We start from the raw sequence: 24,959 nt of genomic DNA, 5'->3' as shown, positions 1-24,959 counted from the left end.
CTGAAAACGTTGAAGCTGATAGCTAAAATTGCAGAAGTGGATAGCTGAAAACACTGAAGTTGACAGCTGAAATTGCGGAAGGGAATAACTGAAAATGCTTCAGTTGATAGCTGAAAAGGCTGAAACTGATAGCCAGATAAATATTAGCTAAATGCCAAATTAGCCTAAAAAGCTAAAAAAAAAAAAAAAAAAAAAAACTTAGGTTAGCCATAACAGCTAGCATGTAGTTGAAAAAATAGCTAAACTTTTAAATAGCCTAAAAAATTAAAAAAAAAAGCCTAAATGACCCAAAACAGCTAGCGTATAAATATTTATTAAACTCCATAATAGCCTAAAACCATTAAAAAATGAGTAATTATCCAAAACCGCTGGCATGTAGCTGAAATATTAGCTAAACTCCAAAATAGCCTAAAAAAATCTACATAAACAAGTATTGTTTATGGGATTTAAGTAGTTTTAGTATTGAAAAATAAGAATTAAAAGTCAACTCAATGTGATCTCAATGGACGGGTTTAAAAATCTGTTTTTTTTATCTTATTTATTTACTGTAACAAAATATGTAGGAAAAAAATGTTGAGGATCTTTTAAGAGAATTCTAACATTAATTTGAACTCAACAATTTATTCAATTTATATATTTTGGCAGAGCATATGTTTAAAATAAATGGAGATATATGTATTAGTTTATTGGTTGTAACAATATAATATTTCCCTCTATACTTTGTACTGTGTACTCTTTAGTTGAATTATATTCTTTTACTCTCCTTACTATTTTTTATTTAGCAAATCAGTGAAGATATATATTTTTTTTCATTTGTATCTATTTCTGTAAGAACACAACTTATTGCAATCTTTAGAAAAATAGTTTAAGCTGTCTGTTTTCCAAACTTCCTTAATCTCTACTTCTCTACTGGGATCGGGGGGTTGCTGGAGCCTATCCCAGGTTGCATGGTTTGCTAGTCCATTGCAGAGCAACACTATAAGGCTTACAGAGGATAGTTAGAGGGTAGGCATTTGTCACTTTGAATATCCTCCAGAAACCCTAATGGGAACGGAGAGCTTCTTCTGTGTCAGATCTTTGTTTTTCATTCAGACAAAGACAGGGATGCATGCAGCAGGGGTTCAGAGCTGGGAAGTGACTAAAAATAATCCCTCAGTGGGAGCATCACAGTCCCATCAGAGGAGCTGCTGCACCCCACAAAGAGCAACAAAGAGCTGCCTCTTCCAGATGAGCCTCGGCTCTTTGTTGCGTGTTTGACCGCTTTGCCCCTCCTGAGTGTGTTTTTGGAGCATGAATGTTTAAAACTGCGCCTAGGATTTGGTAAAACTTGATGAGGAGAAGAGAGTTTTATATCGGACATTTCACGAGAGAGGTTAGAGTTTAGTCCAAAGGAATCAGGAGGTGTTGGACAAACTGTGTTCATGGGAAAGAGTTTGAAGATTTTTTTCTTTAGCTGAAACGTTTGTCCTCACTGGTCAAAGTGTATTTTTTTTAAGCATCAAACACACATTTTTTAACCTTTAAATTTCACAGATGTCTTGCAAAAAGCCAGTGTACATTGATGCACTCTACATTGGCGAATATAGACCACAATGCATTGCATTTGAACAATTTTGGGGTAAAAAAGATAAAAAATGCTACTTATGCTAACTATGCTAGTTATGCTAATGTGGCTAAATAAATGATGGGTTTGTAGTCTTGGTAAATTTGTTTTATTTTCTTACATTTTGTAATGATTTACTATTAAAAATAAGCTTAAAGCACTTTTTCTGATCATCCGCTGCAGAGCAGTAGCTGTGTTTCCATCATATGCGCAAAACTTTATTGAAATTCTAGAAATGTCGAAAAAACAGAATTTTGCAATTATAGCTTCCATTAAATCATATTTCGCGAATAAACACAAACCAACTCATGCAATGAGTCGCTCAACAATATGGTGACAGATGAGAACAATACTTTGATTTACAGCAGATAAATTCAAATTTCTGCCACAGCATTAGTGTCATCGTCCATCAAAGGAGACGTCGGCGCCTCATTCAGGTCATGGAGTAGCTATGGATGAAGAGATTTGGGGAAATGGTGGTTGGTGATTTAGAGGAGCTGAGGATCCAACAAATCTGCATGATGAGCTGTGGGACCTCTTATGACCATGATAACTGGTTGTTGGTCACATGACTCATTTAATTTAAAAAAATGGGTTTCCATAGCAATTTTGCGAAATGTGTCAACTTTGATATTTCTCAAAACCCTTTTTTTTTCTTTATTAATGAAATGTACATGTTTCCATTTGGCAGAATTATTATCACAAATCCAATTTTTGCAATTTTTTAGCCAATGAGAGCTACTGAGTTACTGTTTAGATGTAAAGTTCTTAAAATATGTAATTACACCTATATGTGTAAAAAAATAGATGTCATGTTAATTCATGTTAGTAAGGAGAAAATGGATGGAAAAATACCATCTTTAACTTGACTTTCTAGCCTTTGTAACTCAAATAAATCTGCAGGATGGTTTTATTTGACACAGGGTACATTTTATTTTGAAAGGAACTTGGATGTGCTGACATCAAAAGTAAAATAACATAAATATGTTATAAATAGAAAAATAAAACACTGTTATAATTCAATAATGTATATTAAATAATAATAATAATACATTTTATTTTGTAATATAATCAATATATTATATTATATATATTATATTAAAATAAATAACAATAAAATGTGAAAAAAGTAACATTTTATAAAGAAATGAAACTGACCCAAATGACTTCATGTTAAGGGTTGCAGCCCCCTGCTCTAGTGTTTATATGTCTATGGTATTTGCTTTTTATAGATTTCTATTTTTATTTTGCATCTCTGAGTTTGAAGAAGCTGAAAGGCCGAGATTGTCTCAGTGATGGAGCCGATGTCTCCAGTTTCAGATCAGGTCAGAGATTGTTGTGTGTTGAACAACATCTGTGTGAGTCTGTGCGTGGGCAGGACAGTGAGTGTGGTTAACATGTGGGGTGTATTACTGCTCTTAATCCAGGGTAAAATAACACATTAAGCTTGTTGGTAATCCGTGCTGAAAGGAATGAGACGGCAAAGCCCATCAGTCCTCTCGTATGTGAAGCCCTGCAGCAAGCTGGAAGCTGTTTACCAAAACCGTTTCTAGAGAATGGGCCCTCTCAGAGATGCAGATGTACCTCAGATCAGACGGGGGCGCTGTTCACGTTCTCATTTCAATCAGTGTTTTGTTGTTCCAGATGTTACTTTTTTTTAACATTTAATGGTTCTTACAGTCTTTTCATCCATGAATGCTTAAATTTATCTGTAAGTCCATCCACCCTCCCATCCATACATCCTTCAGTCCTCCCTCCCTCCTGTCCATGCATCCATACATCCATGTATCCATCCTTCAGTTTTCCCTCCCATCATCCATCCACCCTTCAGTCCGTCCTTCCATCCATCCATCTATGCATCGATACTTCTGTCTTCCCTCCCTTCCATCTGTCCATCCATCTGTCCATCCATCCATCCATCCTTAAGTCCATCTTTCAGTCCTCCCTCCACTACATCCCTTAACTTGTCCATCCTTCTATCCATCCATCAATTTTTTCCATCTTTCCATCCTCCTTCCCTCAAGTTCATTCATTCATCCATTCTGTCTGTTCGACCGTCCATCCATACATCCGTCCATCCGCCTATCCGTTGATTCTTCTGTGTTCCCATCCATGTATCCATGTGTCATCCATCCATCCATCTATCCATAAGTCCATCCATCCATCCATCAATCTGTCAGTCCGTCCTTCCATCCATCCATCAATCCATCCACCCTTAAGTCCATCTTTCAGTCCTCCTTCCAGTCCATCCCTTAGCTTGTCCATGCATCCATCCATCCATTAATCCATCCATCCATCCATCTATCCATCCATCTATCCATCCATCCATCCATCCATCCATTAATCCATCCATCCATCCATCCATCCATCCATTAATCCATCCATCCATCCATCCATCCATTAATCCATCCATCCATCCATCCATCTATTTTTATCCATCTTTCCATCCTCCTTCCCTCAAGTCCATTCATTCATCCATTCTGTCTGTTCGACCGTCCATCCACCTATCTGTTGATTCTTCGGTGTTCCCATCCATGTATCCATGTGTCATCCATCCATCCATCTATCCATCCATAAGTCCATCCATCCATCCATCAATCTGTCAGTCCGTCCTTCCATCCATCCATCAATCCACCCACCCTTAAGTCCATCTTTCAGTCCTCCCTCCAGTCCATCCCTTAGCTTGTCCATGCATCCATCCATCCATTAATCCATCCATCCATCCATTAATCCATCCATCCATCTATCCATCCATCTATTTTTATCCATCTTTCCATCCTCCTTCCCTCAAGTCCATTCATTCATCCATTCTGTCTGTTCGACCGTCCATCCGCCTATCTGTTGATTCTTCGGTGTTCCCATCCATGTATCCATGTGTCATCCATCCATCCTTAAGTGCATCTTTCAGTCCTCCCTCTGTCCATCCCGTAGTTTGTCCATCCATCCATCCATCCATCCATCCATCCATCCATCCATCCATCCATCCATCCATCCATCCATCCATCCAATGGTTTCTTTTGTCTGTCAGTCCAATAATTTATCTATCATTCGGTCCACCCATGCAGCCTCAAATATTTCCATTTTACCATCAACCTCTATTTTTGTATGTCGGTCGGTCCAGTCATCCGTTTGTCTATCTCAAGGATCCTCCATCTTTTTCAGAGACAAAACTTTTCAGGAAAAATTACTTGATGTTTCTGTCTTCCAATAATCAATCTGTAAGTTTACTCCTGACATTCATTTATCCATTTTTATTCACCTGCCAGTCCATTGATTTTTTTTCTTTAAGCTTTACATCGTTATTGTTCTCATATTTTGTCCGTTCCACCATCCATTTTTCTTTTTTTTTTTCTGTGTGCTCATCCAGTCATTCATTATTAAGTATGCAAAGAAAGAAGCACCTGACACTGTCTGGCTGAGATGACAGTTGAGAAGTGTCATGTGAGGCCATCCTGGAATGAGGCCACTTTGATGATCACGCGACTTTAGGTACGTCTGATGTAGATTGGTTCCAGATCTGCTGCGGGGCTTTGATGAATTGATGAACCAGCTACATATTTATGGGTAAAACCTGCTTTAGATGCAGGTTTTAGTGCTTGTTCTGTCTTTTAGCATCTTAAAAGCACCACTAATTACCTCAGTTAACTTTAGAATTTGAAAAAAGATCTTATAAGCCTCATTATCGTAGAAAAGAAAGACTTTTTACTGAATTAAGTGAATGTTTTTTTTTCCAGTAAACTTAGATTTATTAACTTCCTGTTCATTACAGCCGTAAGCAGCCTGAACAATACAGAACTGTGTACTTGAGCGAGGTTTAATGAAACATAAAGGTTTGTTTTTGTCTGCTGGAGATAATTTCTCCATCTGCTGTTTGATTCTGAAGAGAGAAGATAAGACGGTTGATCAAAGAGGGCCATTTCCTCTGATGTGAAGTTTTCTCCTCAGTCCATCAATCTTATAGAAGTTGAAATCAAACATTTTTATTACTGAAAGTCTGCATATTCAATCCATAAAACTATAACAACTATAAAAGTTGCATTACCTTCAATAATGCTAGAGTGAATGCTTTTTGCTGAAAGTAGTTGCTGAAGATGCTGAAACTTTTTGCTGAAAATGGTGACGCAATTTACTTTAATTGCTGAAGGGATTTGCTGAAAATACAAACGCTATTTGCTATATGTTAAATTTGCTAAAAGACTGAATTTTTTTTAAAGGACTATGATAGAGCACTGAAGTTGACCTACATTTCTGAATTTTTTTTTCGTAAAATTGCTTAAAAATCCCCAATACATGCTAATTTTGCTAAAATATTGAGAGGCGCCCAGCTGCAGGCAAACATGGCGGATTGATCTAAGGCGCTCCGTCATGCCCGATGGACGTCAACCTGAATACCGGAAGCGGAAGTCTCTAGAGAGTCTCTAGATAAAAAAAACATGTCTTATTTTTCATATGTGGCAGAAAAAAGAAATGCAATTCGATCATTTTAAAAATGTAATTGACTTATTTTGCCTGACTATTTCCTGCTCCTTTTTAGTGGACGAACACATCTCATCCCCCACCCCCCCTACCCCCGCCTCTCCTTTAATGTACCAGTAAAATATCTAAAATTACACAACATATTACATAAAATTATAAATTACATAACATACATGTATATCAGAAAAATACAACTTCCGAACATGTTTGTAGACTTACGATTTGTGCATTATGACAACTTCTGGTTGGACGTCCATCGGCCATGTTACGTCTATCCGCCATTCCAGTCCGCCATGACACCTGCAGCTGGGTACTCTTGAAAATATTTAGTGTGTTGCTTAAATATGAGCTAATCACCAAATTAGCTCTTAGTAGATGCTAAATTAGCCTAAAAAAACTAGCTTGTTGATTAAATACCAGCTACACTCCAAAATAATCTAAAATTCCTCAGTGAACTAAATTGTTTAAAACGTTAGCCAGTTGCTAAATTAGAAGCTAAACTCCAAATTAGCACATCAAAACCTCAGTAGATCACAAATTAGCCAAAAATGTTAGCATGTTGCTAAAATGTTTGTTAAACTCCAAATTAGCATAAAAAACCTCAGTAGATGCCAAATTTACCAAAAAACGTTAGCATGTTGCTAAAATAGAAGCTAAGCTCTAAATTTGCCTATAAAAACCCATTAGACAAAAACGTTAGCATGTTGCTAAAATAGAAGCTAAGCTCTAAATTTGCCTATAAAAACCTCAGTAGATCACAAATTAGCCAAAAACGCTAGCATGTTGCTAAAATATAAGTTAAACTCTAAATTAGCATAGAAAACCTTAGTAGATGCCAAATTTGCCAAGAAAAAGATTAACATGTTGCTAAAATAGAAGCTAAACTCTAAATTTGCCTATAAAAACCTCAGTAGATCACAAATTAGCCAAAAACGTTAGCATGTTGCTAAAATCGAAGGTAAACTCAATTTTTTTAAAACATATCCCATGTATATATTTAAAGTTTTTTTTTCTAATCTATTTAAAATATTGAAATGTATGGGGCATATTTTCCTCAATATTTCAAAAACTATAAAATCCATTAATACCAAAAGTACAAGCAGTAATGTGAACAAACTGAACGTTCTGATACCAAGATTGCTTATTGAGCATTCACATAATTAGAGTTTCAGTTTTTGGAATTTCCCATACTTCAGTGACCTCAGTTTCTTGAGTCTCTTTTTTTTTCTCTGCTCGTGGAAGATGGTTCATCCAGGTTCCATCTGGAGATCTTGACTTTATTGGAACGGGACCGCCTGCTGCAGCCGGTGGAGCTCGGGCACTGTGTGGCCAGGCTGCACGCCAGGCGCTGCTGCAGCAGATTAAGCTGGCAGCAGTTCTCTGTGTTTGCAGCTTAGATTAGAGCAGGAAGCAATCTGTTACGCCATCACACAGCTGTTACCCCACAAACGACACTTTGTTCAGACGAGGGGCAAACATGGGAACAAGAAGTGGCTCAACAGGCTGGAAAAGCACATTAGGATGACCACCTAAAATTATGTTGAGAAATTTAAGTTCAATGTTTTGTTTTCTTATTCTGGAGTTTTTCTTTTTCTGATAATTAGTGCTGATGACACACAAAAAAATACAACATTAAACCCACAGCTTCAAATTTTGACCTATTTATTTCTAAAAATGTATGTATTTAATGTATGTAATGTATGTACTAAAACTCTTGTAAATACTGTGGAAACTAACTTTTTTAATGTTTTTAATTAACAATTTGTTTTTATTCAGTCTTATTTCGTCATATTTATTTATTTATTGCCATATTTTAATTCTATGACATGTATTGGGTGTGTTTAATTGAAAAAGAGATCAGTGGATCTCAATGGGATTTTTTCCTGGTTAAATAATGGTTAAATAAATAAAAAAAATCAGGGTTATAAAATAAACCAATCCAAATCAGAGTTTAGTTTTTTTTAGTAAAAAAAAAAAAAATGTTTTTACTAATAAGTGGTAAAAGCATACAGTTTTTAGCCAGACTTTTTTTCTGAAAATAGTTGCTGATGCTGAAGAGAGAAAGAGGCTTTTTTCTCACATTTCTGCACAAAACTTCTTCTTTTATAATCATTTTGATGAAAACTTCCTATAAATTCACTGACAGTGAACAGCTATGTACACAGGTACTTCCTAAAAAAAAAAAAAAAAAAATCTCAATAAACCAACGGCAGCATATGACATGCAATAAAAAACACTGATGAAAATTGTGTTTTTGGGTGTTTTTAACATGTTTTTGTGGTATTTCTGTGATGATGGACGACAAATATAACATAAATTGAGCTCAAAGTTCAAATCATTTTGAATTTTTTGAAAAAAATGCAGTTTGAAAAAAATGTTTTTTATGTAGAAAATACGCTGGACGGGCCACATGCTTCCTGCTCCACTCCATTCTGATACGTCCACTTGTAGAGGATAAGATCCATGTTCTTCTTCATTTTCTTTGTCTGATTTGACACCTGGCTCCGAACTGCTCGCCGTTTTTGTTGCACAGGAATTGTTAGCTTGGGGGTGTGAGGGGCTATAAGCTAGCAGGAGTGCATGTAAACAGGGAGCTTTCAGCATGGGGGAGGGGCACTGGGGGTTGCTCAATATGGAAAGAAAATAGTCTTGTGCGTGCTTATTATTGATTTGTATGTGCGTATTCTTGATTTGTGAGTAAATTAAGATTTGTGCGTGTGTATTCTTGATTTGTGCAAGCATAATTTAGGATTTGTGTATAACTTTGGATTGTAATAATTTTTGATTTGTAACTCCTATAATATGTACAAAATTGAAAAAATACAATTTACACATGCACAAATTAAAATCACTACATCTTGAAGCTACTTACACGCACAAATTTGTCCGAGAGTGATGCGTTTAAAAGCCACTTTTTTCTGGAAAATATTATTTTTAAAGGGATGTATTTTAAAAATGCTCATTTACACTTTTTTCATATTAATTAACAGAATATCTGTTAAAGCAAGTCATGTGAAGTTTCACCATATATTATTTATAATCTAAGTTTAAAATGACTGATAAAAAACTCTAATGAACGAGCATTCTAGCAGCATTTAAATGCATCACTTACGGACGAATTTGTGAGATGTGAAAAGAGTCTCACGATAGAATTGTGCGTAACTGAGGTTTTGTCTGTGCGTAAGAGGTGATTCGTGCGTAATTTTTTAAAAATTTGCAGGTGTAATTTCCATTTGTGCATGTGCAAATTTTATCCTGAATTATTTTTAATTTTGTAATTTTTGTACTTATGCACTAAACGTATTAAATGAGTTACAAATCAAGAATACGCATGCACGCACAAATCGGAGTGAGTCTATTTTCTCTCCATAGGTCAGAACCAATAGTCCCGCCCACAACTCAGTGGTGAATTCCTAATAAACTACTGCCGCTCTGAAGGAACTATGTCCCAGGAAACGACAGGTTTATTAAATTTGGCTAAAAACGTCATAATTAAAAGACAACTGGATCAAAAGATGATTGGTATAAAGATAAAAACTAGCAATGGGCTACAAATGTCACATTTCTTGAAGGTCAGAATCAATCAGAAGCTTTTATGCTTTTACGTGAAGCACAAAAATAACCGGATTTATTATGTGTTCCAACGTCCACTTTCAGATAAACTGCAATCTCAGCCCACTTGACAAATTTTGTTGGCCAATCTTCTCTAGATTGTGGTTATCCTGCTGCACATTTTCCCACCACTCAATGGTTTTTCAGACTGTTTCTATTCCTTAGAGACAGCATACCTTGAACAACCAGCTTGTTTAGCCCTGACCGTTTGTAGTTTGCCCTCCTCATAAAGGGGTTCTGATGACTGTTTTTAAGCCACCCTTCTTCCCCTTAATAGTGTTTTCCAAAACCTCGTTTTCAGGGCATTCTGTTTTCCATTTTAACTGATTCAGTTCGTCATCGAGCTCTGCAGACGCTGAATGTTGGCGGTCTTAAGAGGCAGGTGAGTTGGAGCAGGGCCTCTACCAGAGCTGGGATTTCGAAATACCTTCAAGGGTTGTTGGCCCAACGTCTAAAATAAAATATAAACTTCATCATTCATTTTTTAAGCTATGAATCTTTGCAGCAAACAATAAAAAGAATTCTACTCCAGTTTATGCTGCATTCCCAACTGTCTGCCTTTTCAGAGTGTAGTTACTAAATCGGAACCTCCATAAATGAAGACTTCCTTTGCCAAGCAAGTGCAGTTTGTTGATGATGTAATGTTGTTCGGCAGGTCCTGCAATCCCTGTGGGGGTGGATGTTCAAGTGGAGAGCTTGGACAGCATCTCTGAGGTGGACATGGTAAGAAATCTTCTCACTTTGTTTGACAGTTAATGCAGAAGATCTGCAGGATGATGTAAAAGTTCTTCATCCTTCAGAACGGACGATCTGATTCAGACAGAAACACCATCTCACTTTTGAATAAAGACTCCAGCGGAGTGAATAGTTGAAAAAAAAGGCATGAAAACTGGAGTTCAGGGCTGAGATCTTCTCTGTATGAGCTGCACTGCTTTACCCCGTCATGGTAGAAATTTCCGGCTCCACTGCTCCTGTGTTCATCTCAGTGGGACATTTCGGTGGAAACTGCTTTTCATAAAGCATTTCAGACATACTGTCGGATGAAATTCATGGTCAGGGGCTCAGTGGGATATTTAAGGTTATTTTCACAGGAACCTTTTTTTGTGTCTGAACCTTCAAAACTGTGTAATAACTGACATTTAAATAAATCTTGGAGCTTGAAAACAAAGAATTAGCATAGCCAAAGAACATTTAGTGTCAAGAGGCATGATTTAAATAAGGTCAAGTCAAGCTTTGTGTCAAATCTAAAGGGCAACAGCATCAGGAAAACAGGGAAATTCTGTTGTAGAATCTGCATAATAATAAGGAAATGCACAAAATGTAGGGAATCAAAACTCTAATAAATATGTGTACACACATAGCTGCAGAGATGAACTCTTAAATATATGCACATAGCAGCAGAGAAAGACTTGCAAAGAATACATTAAAATAGAACAAAATAGAGTAAAAAAAAGAGTAAAAAATACTCAGTTAATTGGAACGTGAAGATCACCTGATCACACATCATTCTTTGAAAACCGAACGCAATTCACCAACAAACTTTTTTCGTCGACCACATCTTGGAAAACATGGATGATGTTGAGTGAGTAGCTTGGGTTTATATGCTTTGAAGTGTCGGCAAGCACATCACCGTGTGTGGATTCACCAGATAAATCAAACACTCGCTGTACGTTGAATTTCACCATTTACTGCGGGAGCTGCGCCTAAATGACGGCCGTTATCTAACTCTACAACTACATGTTCGAATAGTGGAGCTGATGGGCTTCATCCAGATGGGCTGGGGGACAGCTGGGGATGCGAGATGTGCCAGAGGCGTGGTCCACTGACAAGAACAGGAACACCGACGAGCATCCTGGAAACTGAAGTCTCTCCCGCTCTCCCCGGAGGGAAGTGGGAAAGAAGAAACAACATATGAATCACACTACACCAACAGAGGCATGCAGAACTAATCGAGAAATAAATAATAAAGAATAGAGCAGAAGTAGATGAAAATAGAGGACAATACTCCAGCACACCATACTTTCCCCATCTGTCTGTTTCAGGAGAATTTCTGTCCCGCATCATCCAAAGAGTGGACAATAAAACTATTTTTTGTTGTTATTGTCTCAAAGAAAATAGGAGCTCACACTCACTACGAAGGCTCTCCAATTGGATAGCATCCACCGCCAGCGGGCTAGCATGTCGAATGCCGCTGTCCACTGGGCAGCTGGCTAGCATAGTGGACGCTGACGTGCCACATCCATGAGCTCTGTGACAGGCTGGCGGCCTCTCCAGGGCGTATCCTGCCTTCGCCCAACAGTAACCGGGACAGTCTCCGGCAACCCCACTGCACTAGTGAGGTCAGAAAACAGATGAAAGTTCAGGACGGTAACCCTTTCTTCAAGCGGCCATATTGGATCTTATTATTCTACCCTTTGGTTGAGTCACTGAAAACCACACGCGCCCAAAGCTGCACACAGCAGCTGTGTCGATGAGAAGTTTATACAAACAGGCATAGAAGTCCAACATTCTGCTACGAATGCTACACATTTGCATAGACTTTTATTGAAAGGGCTGCTTAAGCTTGCTTTGACATGGCTGTTGTGTGTGCACCTGAAGTCCCTGATTGGTTGACGCGGCGTAGTACCTCAGATCGCGTCTGTACATTGATTAACATTGAAACTCGACACCCCTGCTGCTCAAATCACGTCCGGTGTGAATGTGGCATCAGTGTTGTTCAGTTGCAAGTTACTCTTTCAGTGCCCATGTGGTACATCCTGGTTTTCAGCTGTCAACTTCAGCAATTTCAGCTGTTAACTTCAGCGTTTTCAGTTATAAACTTTAGCAATTTCAGCTGTCAACTTCAACATTTTAAGCTATAAGCTTCAGCGATTTCAGCTGTCAACATCAGCAATTTCAGCTATTAACTTCAGCGTTTCCACATATTCACTTCAGAATTTTCAGTTATAAACTTCAGCAATTTCAGCTGTCAACTTCAGCAATTTCAGCTATTAACTTCAGCGTTTTCAGTTATAAACTTTAGCATTTTCAGCTGTCAACCTCAGCGTTTTCAGCTATTAACTTCAGTGTTTTCAGCTATAAGCTTCAGCAATTTCAGCTGTCAACTTCAGCAATTTCAGCTATTAACTTCAGCATTTTCAGTTATAAACTTTAGCGTTTTCAGCTATAAGCTTCAGCGATTTCAGCTGTCAACTTCAGCATTTTCGGCTATTAACTTCAGCATTTTCAGTTATAAACTTTAGCAATTTCAGCTGTCAACTTCAGCGTTTTCAGCTATCAACTTCAGCGTTTTTAGCTATTAACTTCAGCGTTTTCAGCTATAAGCTTCAGCGATTTCAGCTGTCAACTTCAGCGTTTTCAGCTATTAACTATAGCCATTTCAGCTATCAACTTCTACATTTTAAGCTGTCAACTTCAGCATTTTCAGCTATAAGATTCAGTGCTTTTAGTTATCAATTTCAGCATATTCAGCTATCAGCACTAGATGTTCAGTTTCCAAATTCAGGTTACAGCATTCACACTAGCATTATTGCAGGTAACTCTATATATTTAGTCCATAATTATGTGAAATCTTTAAAGTCCCCTTCCAATGAAAATCCTGTTTTTTGAGTTTTTAATGGCGACCTATGTGTGCTTTGGATTTTGGTCCATGTGCGATTGAGTTTGACACCCCTGCTGTAAGTCATAGCATGACCCTAAGATCCTCATCAGGACCTGTAAAACAAAAACTTAGCTCCTCTGAAGTCTTTATTTTTGAACAATGTCATGAATGTGGTTCTCATCCTCCATGATGTCACCCCACCAGGACTTCACCATGACGTTGTACCTCAGGCACTACTGGAAGGATGAGCGCCTTTCATTCAGCAGTAGCACCAACAAGAGCATGACATTCGATGGCCGTCTGGTGAAGAAGATCTGGGTCCCGGATGTCTTCTTTGTCCACTCCAAGAGGTCCTTCATTCATGACACAACCACGGACAACATCATGCTGCGAGTCTTTCCTGACGGACACGTGCTCTACAGCTTAAGGTCAGTAACACAATGGTCCTTAAAGAGTTTTTAACATGTTCTTGTGGCATTTGTCTGTCGACAAAGGACATATATTGAGAAATATAAGCTTAAAACTGTTTATTAATATTTCTTTATTTAAATTATTGTGAATCAGGAGCAAACGAAAAAACACTTGAAAAGCCAAGCTCCCTGCTCCACTATAAGGGGCCGTACAAGACATTATTTATTCTGAACCATTCACATTCATATATACTCTCTTTTGAAAGAGAATATATGTATGCGTAAGAGAGTATATATGTGTGCGTAAGAGAGTATATATAAATGTGAATGCTTGAATAAATAATCCCGCGACCCCGAACGGGATGAAGCGGTCAAGAAAATGGATGGATGGATGAATAAATAATGTCTTGTACGGCCCCTCATACTCCACTCCATTCTGATGCATCCACTTGTAGATCCATGTACGTCTTTGTTTTGCTCATCTGAGTTGGCGTCTGGTTCCAAACTGTACTGTAGCTGTGATCTAATAGGAGAATGTAAACAGGTTGTGAAGTTATGGGTTATGGGAAAGGGGGGCAAAGATGCCAACAGTCTAGTCCACAACTCAGTTAGAGATGGTTTCTAGCGAGCTACTGTCGCTCTGCAAAAACTCTCTTAGGAAACTAATTTAATCTAAATTGTGAACTCCTAGTAGAAATATGTATTTATACTATTAACTTCCACAGTTTTAACAGTTTTTATCTTAAAGGCTGTTTTTTTATATTGTGTTTTCGACTTGTGACTTTAATGGAATTTAGACAATGTACTTGATATTTTACGGGTGTTTTTTTTTTTAATATAATTTTAAGCTCTTCTAATATCGATCCGCTGAGCAAATTCCATGTTTTTCATCATGTCCTCTTATGTTGTTTGCTGTCACCCTGGAACTTGTTGACTTATGTTCGAATGTAGTTTTGATCGGAGTGGGTTTTTTAAATGAAGATATGTGTGTAAAATAGTCAGAACTAGGGCTGGGTGGAAAAAATCGATTAAAGCTTAATAGATCAATAATCGATTCACAGAAGATATAAATCGATTTAGCACATAAAGCTAAAGTCAGCTAGCTTGATGCTAGCATTCAATAGAATTTCCCATAGGACGGCTAATGCTAACGCTCGGTTGACCAAAAAAATTCATCACTGATTAAATTAACATTGTTATTTACTTACAGTCGTTAATTTTCAAAAGTCTTTAACAGAAATAATTTTTAAAGTAAAAATTTAAAGTAACTTAGTTTTTTCCCTCATACTGTTGTCTTCTTCTTGAATAAAGTCTATAGCGCGATCGCCACCTAGTGGCCAAACAGAAACGCCCTCCAGGAGAAGCAGAACAATGTTTACAATGTTAATAGATTTTTAATGTATTTCTAAACAAATGTGTATAAATTTGTAAACTTAAAATTGAATTGAATTGAAGCATCGAAAAAATCGGAATCAAATCGAATTGTTTCTGGAAATTATAACCGATACCCAACCCGAGTCAGAACTACTTAAAAATCTTTAAACATTAACAATAGAATTTAAAATACTATCTAATATTACAATAGCTTTACATTAAAAGTACACTTTTGACTCTACTGAGCGCAATAAAGGTGACACAACACCCCAGTTACTTTTCTAGAACTTTTCTAGAAAAAATAAAGAAAAGATTAAACTTTTCATCCAAAAGAGAATTAAGAGACCACTCAGAAAAGGAAAAATTAGGATTCAACTTTAGTGGCCTTACCAGGATGTCTTATGTCAAAATAATTCCTGAAATGGTCAAAAAAAGGGTCCAATTATCAAGCAGTACTGCAGCTGTCTGTATGAAACTAAGCATCAGTATTTTTCTGCCTGTAGAAAGTATCGATCACTCGTTAAACGGCTTGTTTATGGTCTTTGTGGTACTGAATACGCTACTGTGGGATGCGACTGATTGAGGTGAGAGGAACGTCTGGTCTGTCGTTTGCAGGAGAATCAGTCAAACCCTCTTTTTCTCTTTCTTTGGGGAATCCGGTCTCACATTTAGATTCTGGATGTGACTGCACCACAGAGGACTCTTCACTGTAGAGGACTCTCGTATTAAAGCGATCGATATTTGGGGGGAAAATGAAATCTTGATGGATTTTCTTGTCTAACACTGTGTTCAGCTGTGAGAAAATAACCTCAATCATGGCATCAGTCTGCCGCAGAGTCAGAGATGTGTGTATGAGTGGTGTCATGGGAAATATGGGCTTTGGCCGTTTTAGAGCGGACTCTTAACCGTGCTGACAGGATAGAAATGTTTTTCTTGTCTGCTCGACCAACTGTATCATAAAACTAAACATTTCAGGGTCACTTGAAGCACTAAATCAATCCACCGACATTAAAGAGAATATGTGTTTAAGGTTCATTGTTTACTGTTTTATCTTTTTAAACCACAATGCTGAAGTTGGCACCGTTACTACCGACTGTTTCCAACATGAAAAACATGAATCTGGATTGAAAGGTTTTCACATTTTGCCCACAGGGAGGACTTTAGATCTATTTTTATGCATAACAGACTTTAATTATTTTAGATCAAATTGGATTTTGGTTTTGTAAATCTCAACTGAATCAAACAGTAAAATATACTTTTTTGACGTATGGACAGAAGTGATAAAATACGTCAATGAGATATCAGTGTTTTGCAAAGTTTGACAGTTTTAAAGTTAAATGGCTATATTACAATTTAATTTTGTTTATATGAACATAAGAAATCCAAAAATTTAGTTTTTATGTGTTATTGACAAGTATCTGAAATTTACAGCTGCTTTCATGACTAGCTGTGAAGCTTCACATGTATGGAGATAAAATAGACTCACTCCGATTTGTGGGTGCATAATTCTTGATTTGTGCATACATTACGATTTGTGAGCGTGCATTCTTGATTTGTTTGTGTGATTTATAATTTGTGCATAACTTTTGATTTGTAACTCATATAATAGGTTTTGTGCACAAGTAAAACAAAATACAAAATACGATTTACACATGCACATAAAAATGACAACAGCTTGAAACTAATAACGCACAAAAATCTTTAAAAATCATCTCTTACATGCGGACGAAACCTAAGTTACACACGGATTCCATTTTTCATATGGAGAGAAAATAGACTCACTCTCATTCGTTCATGTAGAATTCTTGATTTGTGCATAACTTTGGATTTGTGTGTGCGTATTCTTGATTTGTAACTTATTTAATACGTTTTGTGGTAAAGTAAAAAAAGAAAAAAAATACAAAATACAATGTACACGTGCACAAATTAAAATGACAAAAGCTTGAAACTAATTCTAAATCTTTAAAAAAATATGCACGAATCACCTTTTATGCACGCACAACACATAAGTTACGTGCAAATCTATCGTGAGACTCTTTTCACGTCTCACAAATTTGTCAATGAGCGATGAGTTCAAGTACTACTAGAATGCTGGGTCATTAGAGTTTTTTTACCATCCGTTTTAAACTTAGATTGTGTAGAATATCTGGAGAAATTTGATATTTGCCCACTTTCTTGAAAAGATTTTTCTGATAATTAACATAAAAAGTCTAAATAAGCATGGTCAACCACTTTCCAGAACGGGATCACACGGACAGATCGCAATCGCCGTGTTCTGCCGTTCTCCCCACAAAGATACGTGCTTTAAAACACTTATTTAGACTTTTTTTTAACACAGTATTAACCATCGGGGAATATCTTTTTAAGAAAGATATTCACGAATCAAGAATACACACATACCAATCAGAGTGAGACTATTTTCTCTCCATAATTTTTAGATAATTAATATAAAAAGTCTAAATAAACAAATTTAGAAACACTTATCATTTTAAAAAAAAAAATCTCTCCCAGAACTTTATTTAGACTTTTTTATATTAATTATCAGGAATATCTGTTTAAGAAAGTGGAAGAATTTCACCAGATATTATTCACAATCTAAGTTTAAAACGGCTGATAAGAAAACTCTAATGACCCAGCATTCTAGTAGTACTTGAACGCATCACTCACCGATGAATCAGTGAGACGTGAAGAGAGTCTCACGATGGAATCTGTAAGTTTCGTCCATGCATAAAGTGATTCATGCATATTTTTAAATACTTTTGTGTGTAAGTAGTTTCAAGCTGTTCTAATTTTAATTTGTGCATGTGTAAATTGTATTTTTTTTTATTTTTTTTAATGTTTTTACTTATGCACAAAACATATTATAGAAGTTAAAAATCAAGAATACACACGCACAAATCCAAAGTCATGCACAAATCCTAAATTACACACTCACAAATCCTTATTTATGCACAAATCAAGAATTATGCACCCATAAGTTGGAGTGAGTCTATGTTCTCTCCGTAGAGATGCTACATGTCCATGTGTTTCTGAAAGACTTGATCTGGGATTAAATGATCAGACCAGAGGATCCTGTCAGGCAGAAAAGTCAAAAAGTTTGTCAGAAAGCAGATGCTTTTATTTTGGTAGTTACCATGGTGGTGTTTACAGAGGTGTAGTATCCTCTCCCTCCTTGTTGTTTCTCGAGGTTTCTCGAGGACTAACCCTTGATGATTGGCTGGTTTGTGGCAGCATCAGAACAGGAGCTTTCACTTCTAATTAGGCTTCATGATGAGTGAAACACTTTGTCACTAAATCTGTCCCAGATTCTTTGGGACTATTGGATTTGCACAGCCAGCACTGAGGCTGGGAGAAATCAAATGGGTTAAAGATCAATACGTGTCAAGCAGGCGGCATTGATTCTACATAAAGTTAATGTACCAAATACTGGCTTTATGTTGTTTTCAAGCTCCGAGTTATCAGTTAAATTTGGCCATAAGTCTTTTAAACGTTGAGCTTTACAATTTTTTTCTTCGATGGGAATTTTCTAGTTTTTAGAGACTTTTCTTTTTTTTTTTTTTTAACCCCTTAAGTCAACTTTTTTCAAACGTTTGGTCTTGTAGTTGAACTGAGGAACAGCCGGTTCTACTGTAAGCCGTCACAGCTCCACTACAGATGAAAAGTGCTTTCAGGACAGCTCCTCTGTGGCTCGGTTTCATTTCAAACACCGCTCCACTGCAGAGTGGCATCGGTCTTCCCTTCAAATCAGATGGATTTGGTACAGTGAGATTTCAGATTTATTTGCTTTGAGCCACAATAAAGGAGAATACTGTGATAAAGCTTGAATTTTAAAAACATGATGATTCCTCTCATGAATTACTCCCTTATCTCACACTCCTGCTACGTACAGTTTGCGCATTTTCCACATATGTAATTTCAATCTTTTGTGATACATTGATAGTCTGGAATAATATTTTATTATTCATAATTATGTTAGAAAGTAATAGTTTTAAAGCTTTAAAAATGGGCATTCTGATAGATTTTTGGACTATTTTGGCATTTACTACGATTTTTTGGACTATTTTGAAGTTCAGCTAATATTTCAGCTACATGCTAGCTGTTTTGGCTAATTAATCTTTTTTTTGTTGTTTAATGGTCTTAGGCTGTTTTGGAGTTTAACACATTTTTACAGACTGAATGTTTTGGGTCATTTAGGCTTTTTCTGTTTTTTAGGCTATTTTGTAGTTTAGCTGTTTTTTCAAATACATGCTAGCTGTTTTGGCTAACCTAAGTTTTATTTTTAGTTTTTTAAGCTAATTTGTCATTTAGCTAATATTTTAGCTGGCAATCAGCTTCAGCGTTTTCAGCTATTAATTTCAGCATCTTCAACAGCCAAATTCAGCTTACAGCATTCACACTAGCATCATTGCAGGTAATGCTATATATCTAGTTCATAATTATGTAAAAAAGTTACGGTTTAAAAAAAGTACTTGTAATGTGTTCAATAAATGTTTATCCAGTTCGGCCCGTGAAATTTTAAAGGTATGTTTTGGATTTTGGCCCCTTGTGCGATTGATCTATTTTTTAAATGTATTGTTTCTTTAATTGAGAAGCACTTTGGTACACTAGAAGGAGTTGTAAAGTGCTGAGTAAATTTTTAGCACGCAAAAAAATATAATGCTAACAAGTATAATCAGTTGTCAAAGGGGTTTACTATTAGAAGTAAAAAAAGCTAATTTTCTTATCTTTTAGTTGCTGTTCTAAGGTAACATTTATAGACTATTTAATTGCATTTTGATATATAGATTTAAAAGAAAAAAAGGATGTTTTTGTGTTTATATTCAGTAATAAAAAGAGATAATAGATGAAGATGAAGTCATAGTAGTAGAAAACATCTGATTTGGCTTTTTGGTTCAAGTAAATCTGCTGGGGTGTATTTTATTTTGAAGGGAACTTGCTGTCAAAAGTAGAATAAGTTAAAATTTAAAATAAAATAACACTGTTCTAATTTGTTTTTTGCAAATATTTAAAAGCTACATTTAATCAATGAACGGTTTAATAGCTACAAAAATAAAATACTGTATTTTTCTAAACGTTAAAGTGGATTTTGGTCAGTTAGAAACTGTATCAAACGGCTCTATTTGCATTACAGGTCGCCGACTTTTCGTCTGAAAGCTTCAATAAATTATAATAAGTGTAAAAATTAGAGAGATTTATAACATCATTTTTGAATACACAAAGTTTTTCTGGGTAAGAGTTGCTTCCTCACACAGGAAACATTTTTCTTGTTTGACTTTGTGGCTCAAACCATTGAGATCCAACAGCCTGAGGGCTCAATCTTTTTATATTTCAGGTTTTAAAGTTAGCATTAAATTTGTTAGCAGAGAATGTTGAAAATGAGAGGGAATGTAGGTGAGGATGTGAGAAGTCTTTGTCTGCGGCAGATCAGAGATCAGACAAAGGAACAAACAGACAAACCTGCGTTTAGGAGCTGTTTGATTTTTTAGATTTAAGAGGATATTTTTGGAGGCAGCGTCTGCTGAATGTCACTGCCACAAACACGAGACTTTTTGAGGATCAACTACAACCAAAACTCTGCATCAAAGAGATCAAGATGTTATTTCCTGTTTAATTTATATTCCTGAACATGTGCTTCCGACATGCTCCCAAAGTGAACCTCGTTTCACATTCAATAACCCACTCACAGCATGAACACACAGAGGTGTAATGACTTTGTTTTAGGAATTTTAAACTTAGTTGATATGTTTTTAGGGGTGTGAAATTTGGGGGAGTGGGGAGCTGCAGACACAGCCGCAGTCAGGAAGCATTTAGTGGTTTGATCCCCACCAGTCCAACCCCAAGAGGGAGGCTTTGGGTTCCGTTTTTAGTCTCTGGTATGACTTTGGATTTGAACTCGCGACCTTCTAGATTAAGGGCAGACACTCAACCACAAGGCCACCAAGCTAGGTGGAACGAGATAAAGAAAAAACCTGATACTACATACATACTATTCGTGTGATGTGCGTCCAGGAACGTGCTAAACAGGCATTCTTGAACGTGTTTTTAGCAGATATTATTCACACTGGACTGTTGTTACCCAAAACTAGCACATGTACTCGAACTTTTTCTTGCACAGCTCTATCTGAGCCTGAAAACATACTTTAAAAACTTGTGTAGTGACATGTGAAGGTGTTTACACACCCACCGGCTGCGATGACTTGCTTTCAAGAGGTCACTCACTGAAAAGTCTAGATCAGAGGTCTGCAACCTGCGGCTTCAGATCCACATGTGGCTCTTTTATCTCTCCATGGAGGCTCTTTGGCCAAACATAAAATAATAATAATAACATAAAATACCTCTGCCTGCGTGGCCACCACCGTCTGGATCATGTTCCTGAAACCGTATGAGGGCGTTCTTGTTCTTGAACGCGCCACACGCGGACCAGTATGACGGCAGCATGAATGTGGAAGCCTGATGTGCGTTTTCATAGACTTTTTATTGAAAATAGTCACTTAAACGTACCAGGAGAGTCACATAAAACTCCAAACTCTCACTGTCTGATATTATTAAAGACATAAAACTGGACAAAAACAAAAGACACAAAGACAAACGACAGGGAAGTTTAAACAGAAGCGTCTCCAGGGAGGATTTGAAAAGAGTGAAGGAAGTGATGTTTCTGAGGTCAGAAGGAAGTGAGTTTCGTGGGGGGGGGGTGTTAGAGCGACTGAAGACTTTGCTCCTTAGCTGTTTAGAGGATGGAGGACTGAACAGAGGAAGAGGATCTAAGGAGGGAGGGGAAATGTGGATACCTGAGAGACACTGAGAATCCCGCGTCTGAATGGCCTTAAAATCAGCAGAAGGACTTTAAACTTAATCCAAACTCACCTGAGAGACAGAGGAGAACTGGAGGAATGTGAGGGAAGTTCAGGGGTGGAATAAAAGTTCAGCTTTCATTGTGCAACACAGAAAAAGAAAGTTAGCATAGAGTTAACTTTAACAAAGTTAAGATTTCAACAGAGCTTTAATATTACTGTCAGTATTTCAGCAGTCCCTTCAGATATTAAGATTGTTGAGACCCAAAAAGGCAGATTTTCCAACTGATTTTCTAAAAAGTTCCATTAAAAGTTATAATATTTTAAGGTTAATAACTAATGTACAAAGAAGTCCTTTTTTTGGCTGTTTATAGAAGTGCAATGTTACATAGCCTCTCATAGAATGCACAGAAATAATCCAATTTCTTCTTATTTTTTTTTTAAATAAAGCAAATTTATTGTGCATTTAAACAATTGCATAATAGCAGCATTGGTTTGTACATTTTACATGAAAAATTATAGTAGTTTAAAAAAAAGATAAAAAAATAAATAAAAGTGAAAAATGACTTTAAAAATATCTTTGTTTTGTAGAAAAACAATTATTTCACTTATGTTTTTGCTAAATACAGCTGTTGGTCACTTAAGCTTTCTTTTGTATTTTATTACTAATATTTTTTCTAAATTTTACATTTTACTCTAAAGTGCTGTTAATCGCGAGCACAAAGAGAGTTCACTTAGATTAAAAACTTGTATGTCTGTCTGTAAATATAATCGTTTCAAAACATGATAGTTATATAAAATGTGTTTTTATTGCCTTGGTTTACAAATTATGTTTTCTTTTTTGCGGCTATCAATTTTCAAGCGCCATATTTTGTCTCTGTGTCCAGATTCTCTGGACAACATTACCTAAATGTAGCTTTTACCTAAAAGCACAAAGCACAAGTGATTTTTTTCTTTTTCATAGCTGGAAATTAATTCAGGTGTTGGTTTAAATAAGCTGAACAGTAGATTTATTTCAAACCCACACCCAAATGTATAATAAATACCTGAAGACTTAGTTTAAAGAAATCATGAAAGGTTAGATTGGGAAAAAAACTGTTTATATGCGACTTTGTTTGACTCTATAAATGAAATGGATTTGCCTGATTGTCCTGATCTGACTTGTAAAGTGAAAAAAATTCTTGTCAGTCGTCAGCTATTATTTGTGCTCCAACACAACAACACAAGGAGAACAACCTCTACTTTTATGAAGAATACTGAGCACAATCTTTACCAGGAAAACGTGTCATCATCACCACGACGATGTGCGAACGTTTGATTGGTTAGACTGATGATGTGAGTGTTTGAGCCTCCAAACCTGATTGACGGGGAAACTTTTGACGGTTCAGAATTAGAGCTTTTGGCCAAAGTTGTGTCAAAGTGATTGGATGGCGTTGCCATGTTGATTAAAAACAAGGTGTAAAAATTGGTGCAATCGAGAAATCCTGAAGGGACTAAATAACTAATGATCCTTTTGAGCATTTTTTTTGATTGATATGTCTAAAAAAAGAAAGCTGCCATTTTTAGTTGTTATTGATTTACTTATTTATTCATTTTAGCCAACAGGCTGAAGCCAATTAATTGTTGAGTTCTGTAGAGCAGGAGTGTCAAACTCACTCGAACAAGGGGGCCAAAATCCAAAACAAGGTCACAGGCCGAACAGGATAAACATTTATTGAAAACTCTAAAACTAAAATGTTAAAACTTTAAAAATGTAACTTTTAACAAAATTATGAACTAGATATATAACATTACCTGCAAAAATGTTAGTGTGAATGCTGTAAGCTGAATGTGGCCAATGAAGATGCTGAAATTGATAGCTAAAAACGCTAAAGCTAATAGCCAGCTAAAATATTAGCTAAAGGCCAGATTAGCCTAAAAAACAAACAAAAAAGCCTTAGGTTAGCCAAAATTGCTAGCATTTGCTACACTTCAAAATATCCTAAAAATAACATTAATTAGCCAAAACAGCTGGCTTGTAGCTGAAATATTAGCTAAACTTCAAAATACCCAAAAACTACAAAAAAGCCCAAATTAGCCAAAAAAGCTAGCATGTAGCTGAAATATTAGCTAGACTTTAAAATACACACAAAACAAACAAACAAAAAGTCTAAATTAGCCAAAACAACTAGCATGAAGCTAAAATATTAGTTACATTTCTAAATACGCACAAAACAAACACACATAAATGTCTAAATTAGCCAAAACAGCTAGCATGTAGCTGAAATATTAGCTGAACTTTAAAACACCCCACCCTAAAACTTAAAAAAACTTAAATTAGCCAAATAGCTAGCACGAAGCTGAAATATTAGTTAAACTTCAAATTAAACACAAAACAAACAAACAAAAAAGCCTAAATTAGCCAAAACAGCGAGCATGTAGCTGAAATATTAGTTAAACTTCAAAATACACACAAAACAAAAAATCCTAAATTAGCCAAAACAGCTAGCATGTAGCTGAAATATTAGCTAAACTTTAAAATACCTTCCAAAAACTTTAAGAAATCCTAAATTAGCCAAAACAGCTAGCATGTAGCTGAAATATTAGCCTAATTTCAAAACAGCCTAAAAATCTTAGTAAATATCGAAATAGTCCAAAAAGCCAGCAGAATGCCAATTTTTAAAACTTTAAAACCATAACCTTTGAACATAATTATGAATAATAAAAGGCAGGAATATTATTCTAGAATAAATCAACTTAAACCTTAATAACTTTCCATATTTTACGCCCCATAAAAATATATTTTGTCAAAATTATACAAGCTAGAAATAAGAGCAAGATAACATTGTGTCATTAATAACGATAAAATGATCTGGAGGACTGGATAGAATTACCCGGAGGGCCGGATCCGGCCCCCGGGCCTTGACTTCGACACACAGAGTCTGAATCTTTTCCTCTCCTCATTTTTTCTCTTTGTCTCTGCTGAACAGAGTGACGGTGACGGCCGCCTGCAACATGGACTTCAGCCGCTTCCCTCTGGACTCGCAGACCTGCTCTCTGGAGCTGGAGAGCTGTAAGTAAATGCTGCTCGGTGATCTGATTCCAGCGATAAG

The 24,959-nt window shown here is 36.4% G+C and overlaps 1 protein-coding gene across 2 annotated transcripts in view; it reads left to right on the top strand.

Moving 5' to 3' along the window:
- The window catches only part of gabrr2a (gamma-aminobutyric acid type A receptor subunit rho2a), a 48,463-nt gene that overhangs the window by 11,563 nt on the left and 11,941 nt on the right, over positions 1-24,959 (top strand). For both annotated transcript variants that reach the window (XM_024278361.2, XM_036209986.1), the window contains 3 exons: positions 10,347-10,414; positions 13,497-13,720; positions 24,837-24,919. In XM_024278361.2, coding sequence (XP_024134129.1) covers positions 10,347-10,414; positions 13,497-13,720; positions 24,837-24,919 — 375 coding nt within the window. The remainder of the gene's footprint in view (positions 1-10,346; positions 10,415-13,496; positions 13,721-24,836; positions 24,920-24,959) is intronic.

This window comes from Oryzias melastigma, linkage group LG22 (assembly GCF_002922805.2).
Source record: "Oryzias melastigma strain HK-1 linkage group LG22, ASM292280v2, whole genome shotgun sequence".
NCBI classification, from domain to species: Eukaryota; Metazoa; Chordata; class Actinopteri; order Beloniformes; family Adrianichthyidae; genus Oryzias; species Oryzias melastigma.
This window is presented reverse-complemented; position numbering and strand designations above follow the sequence as displayed.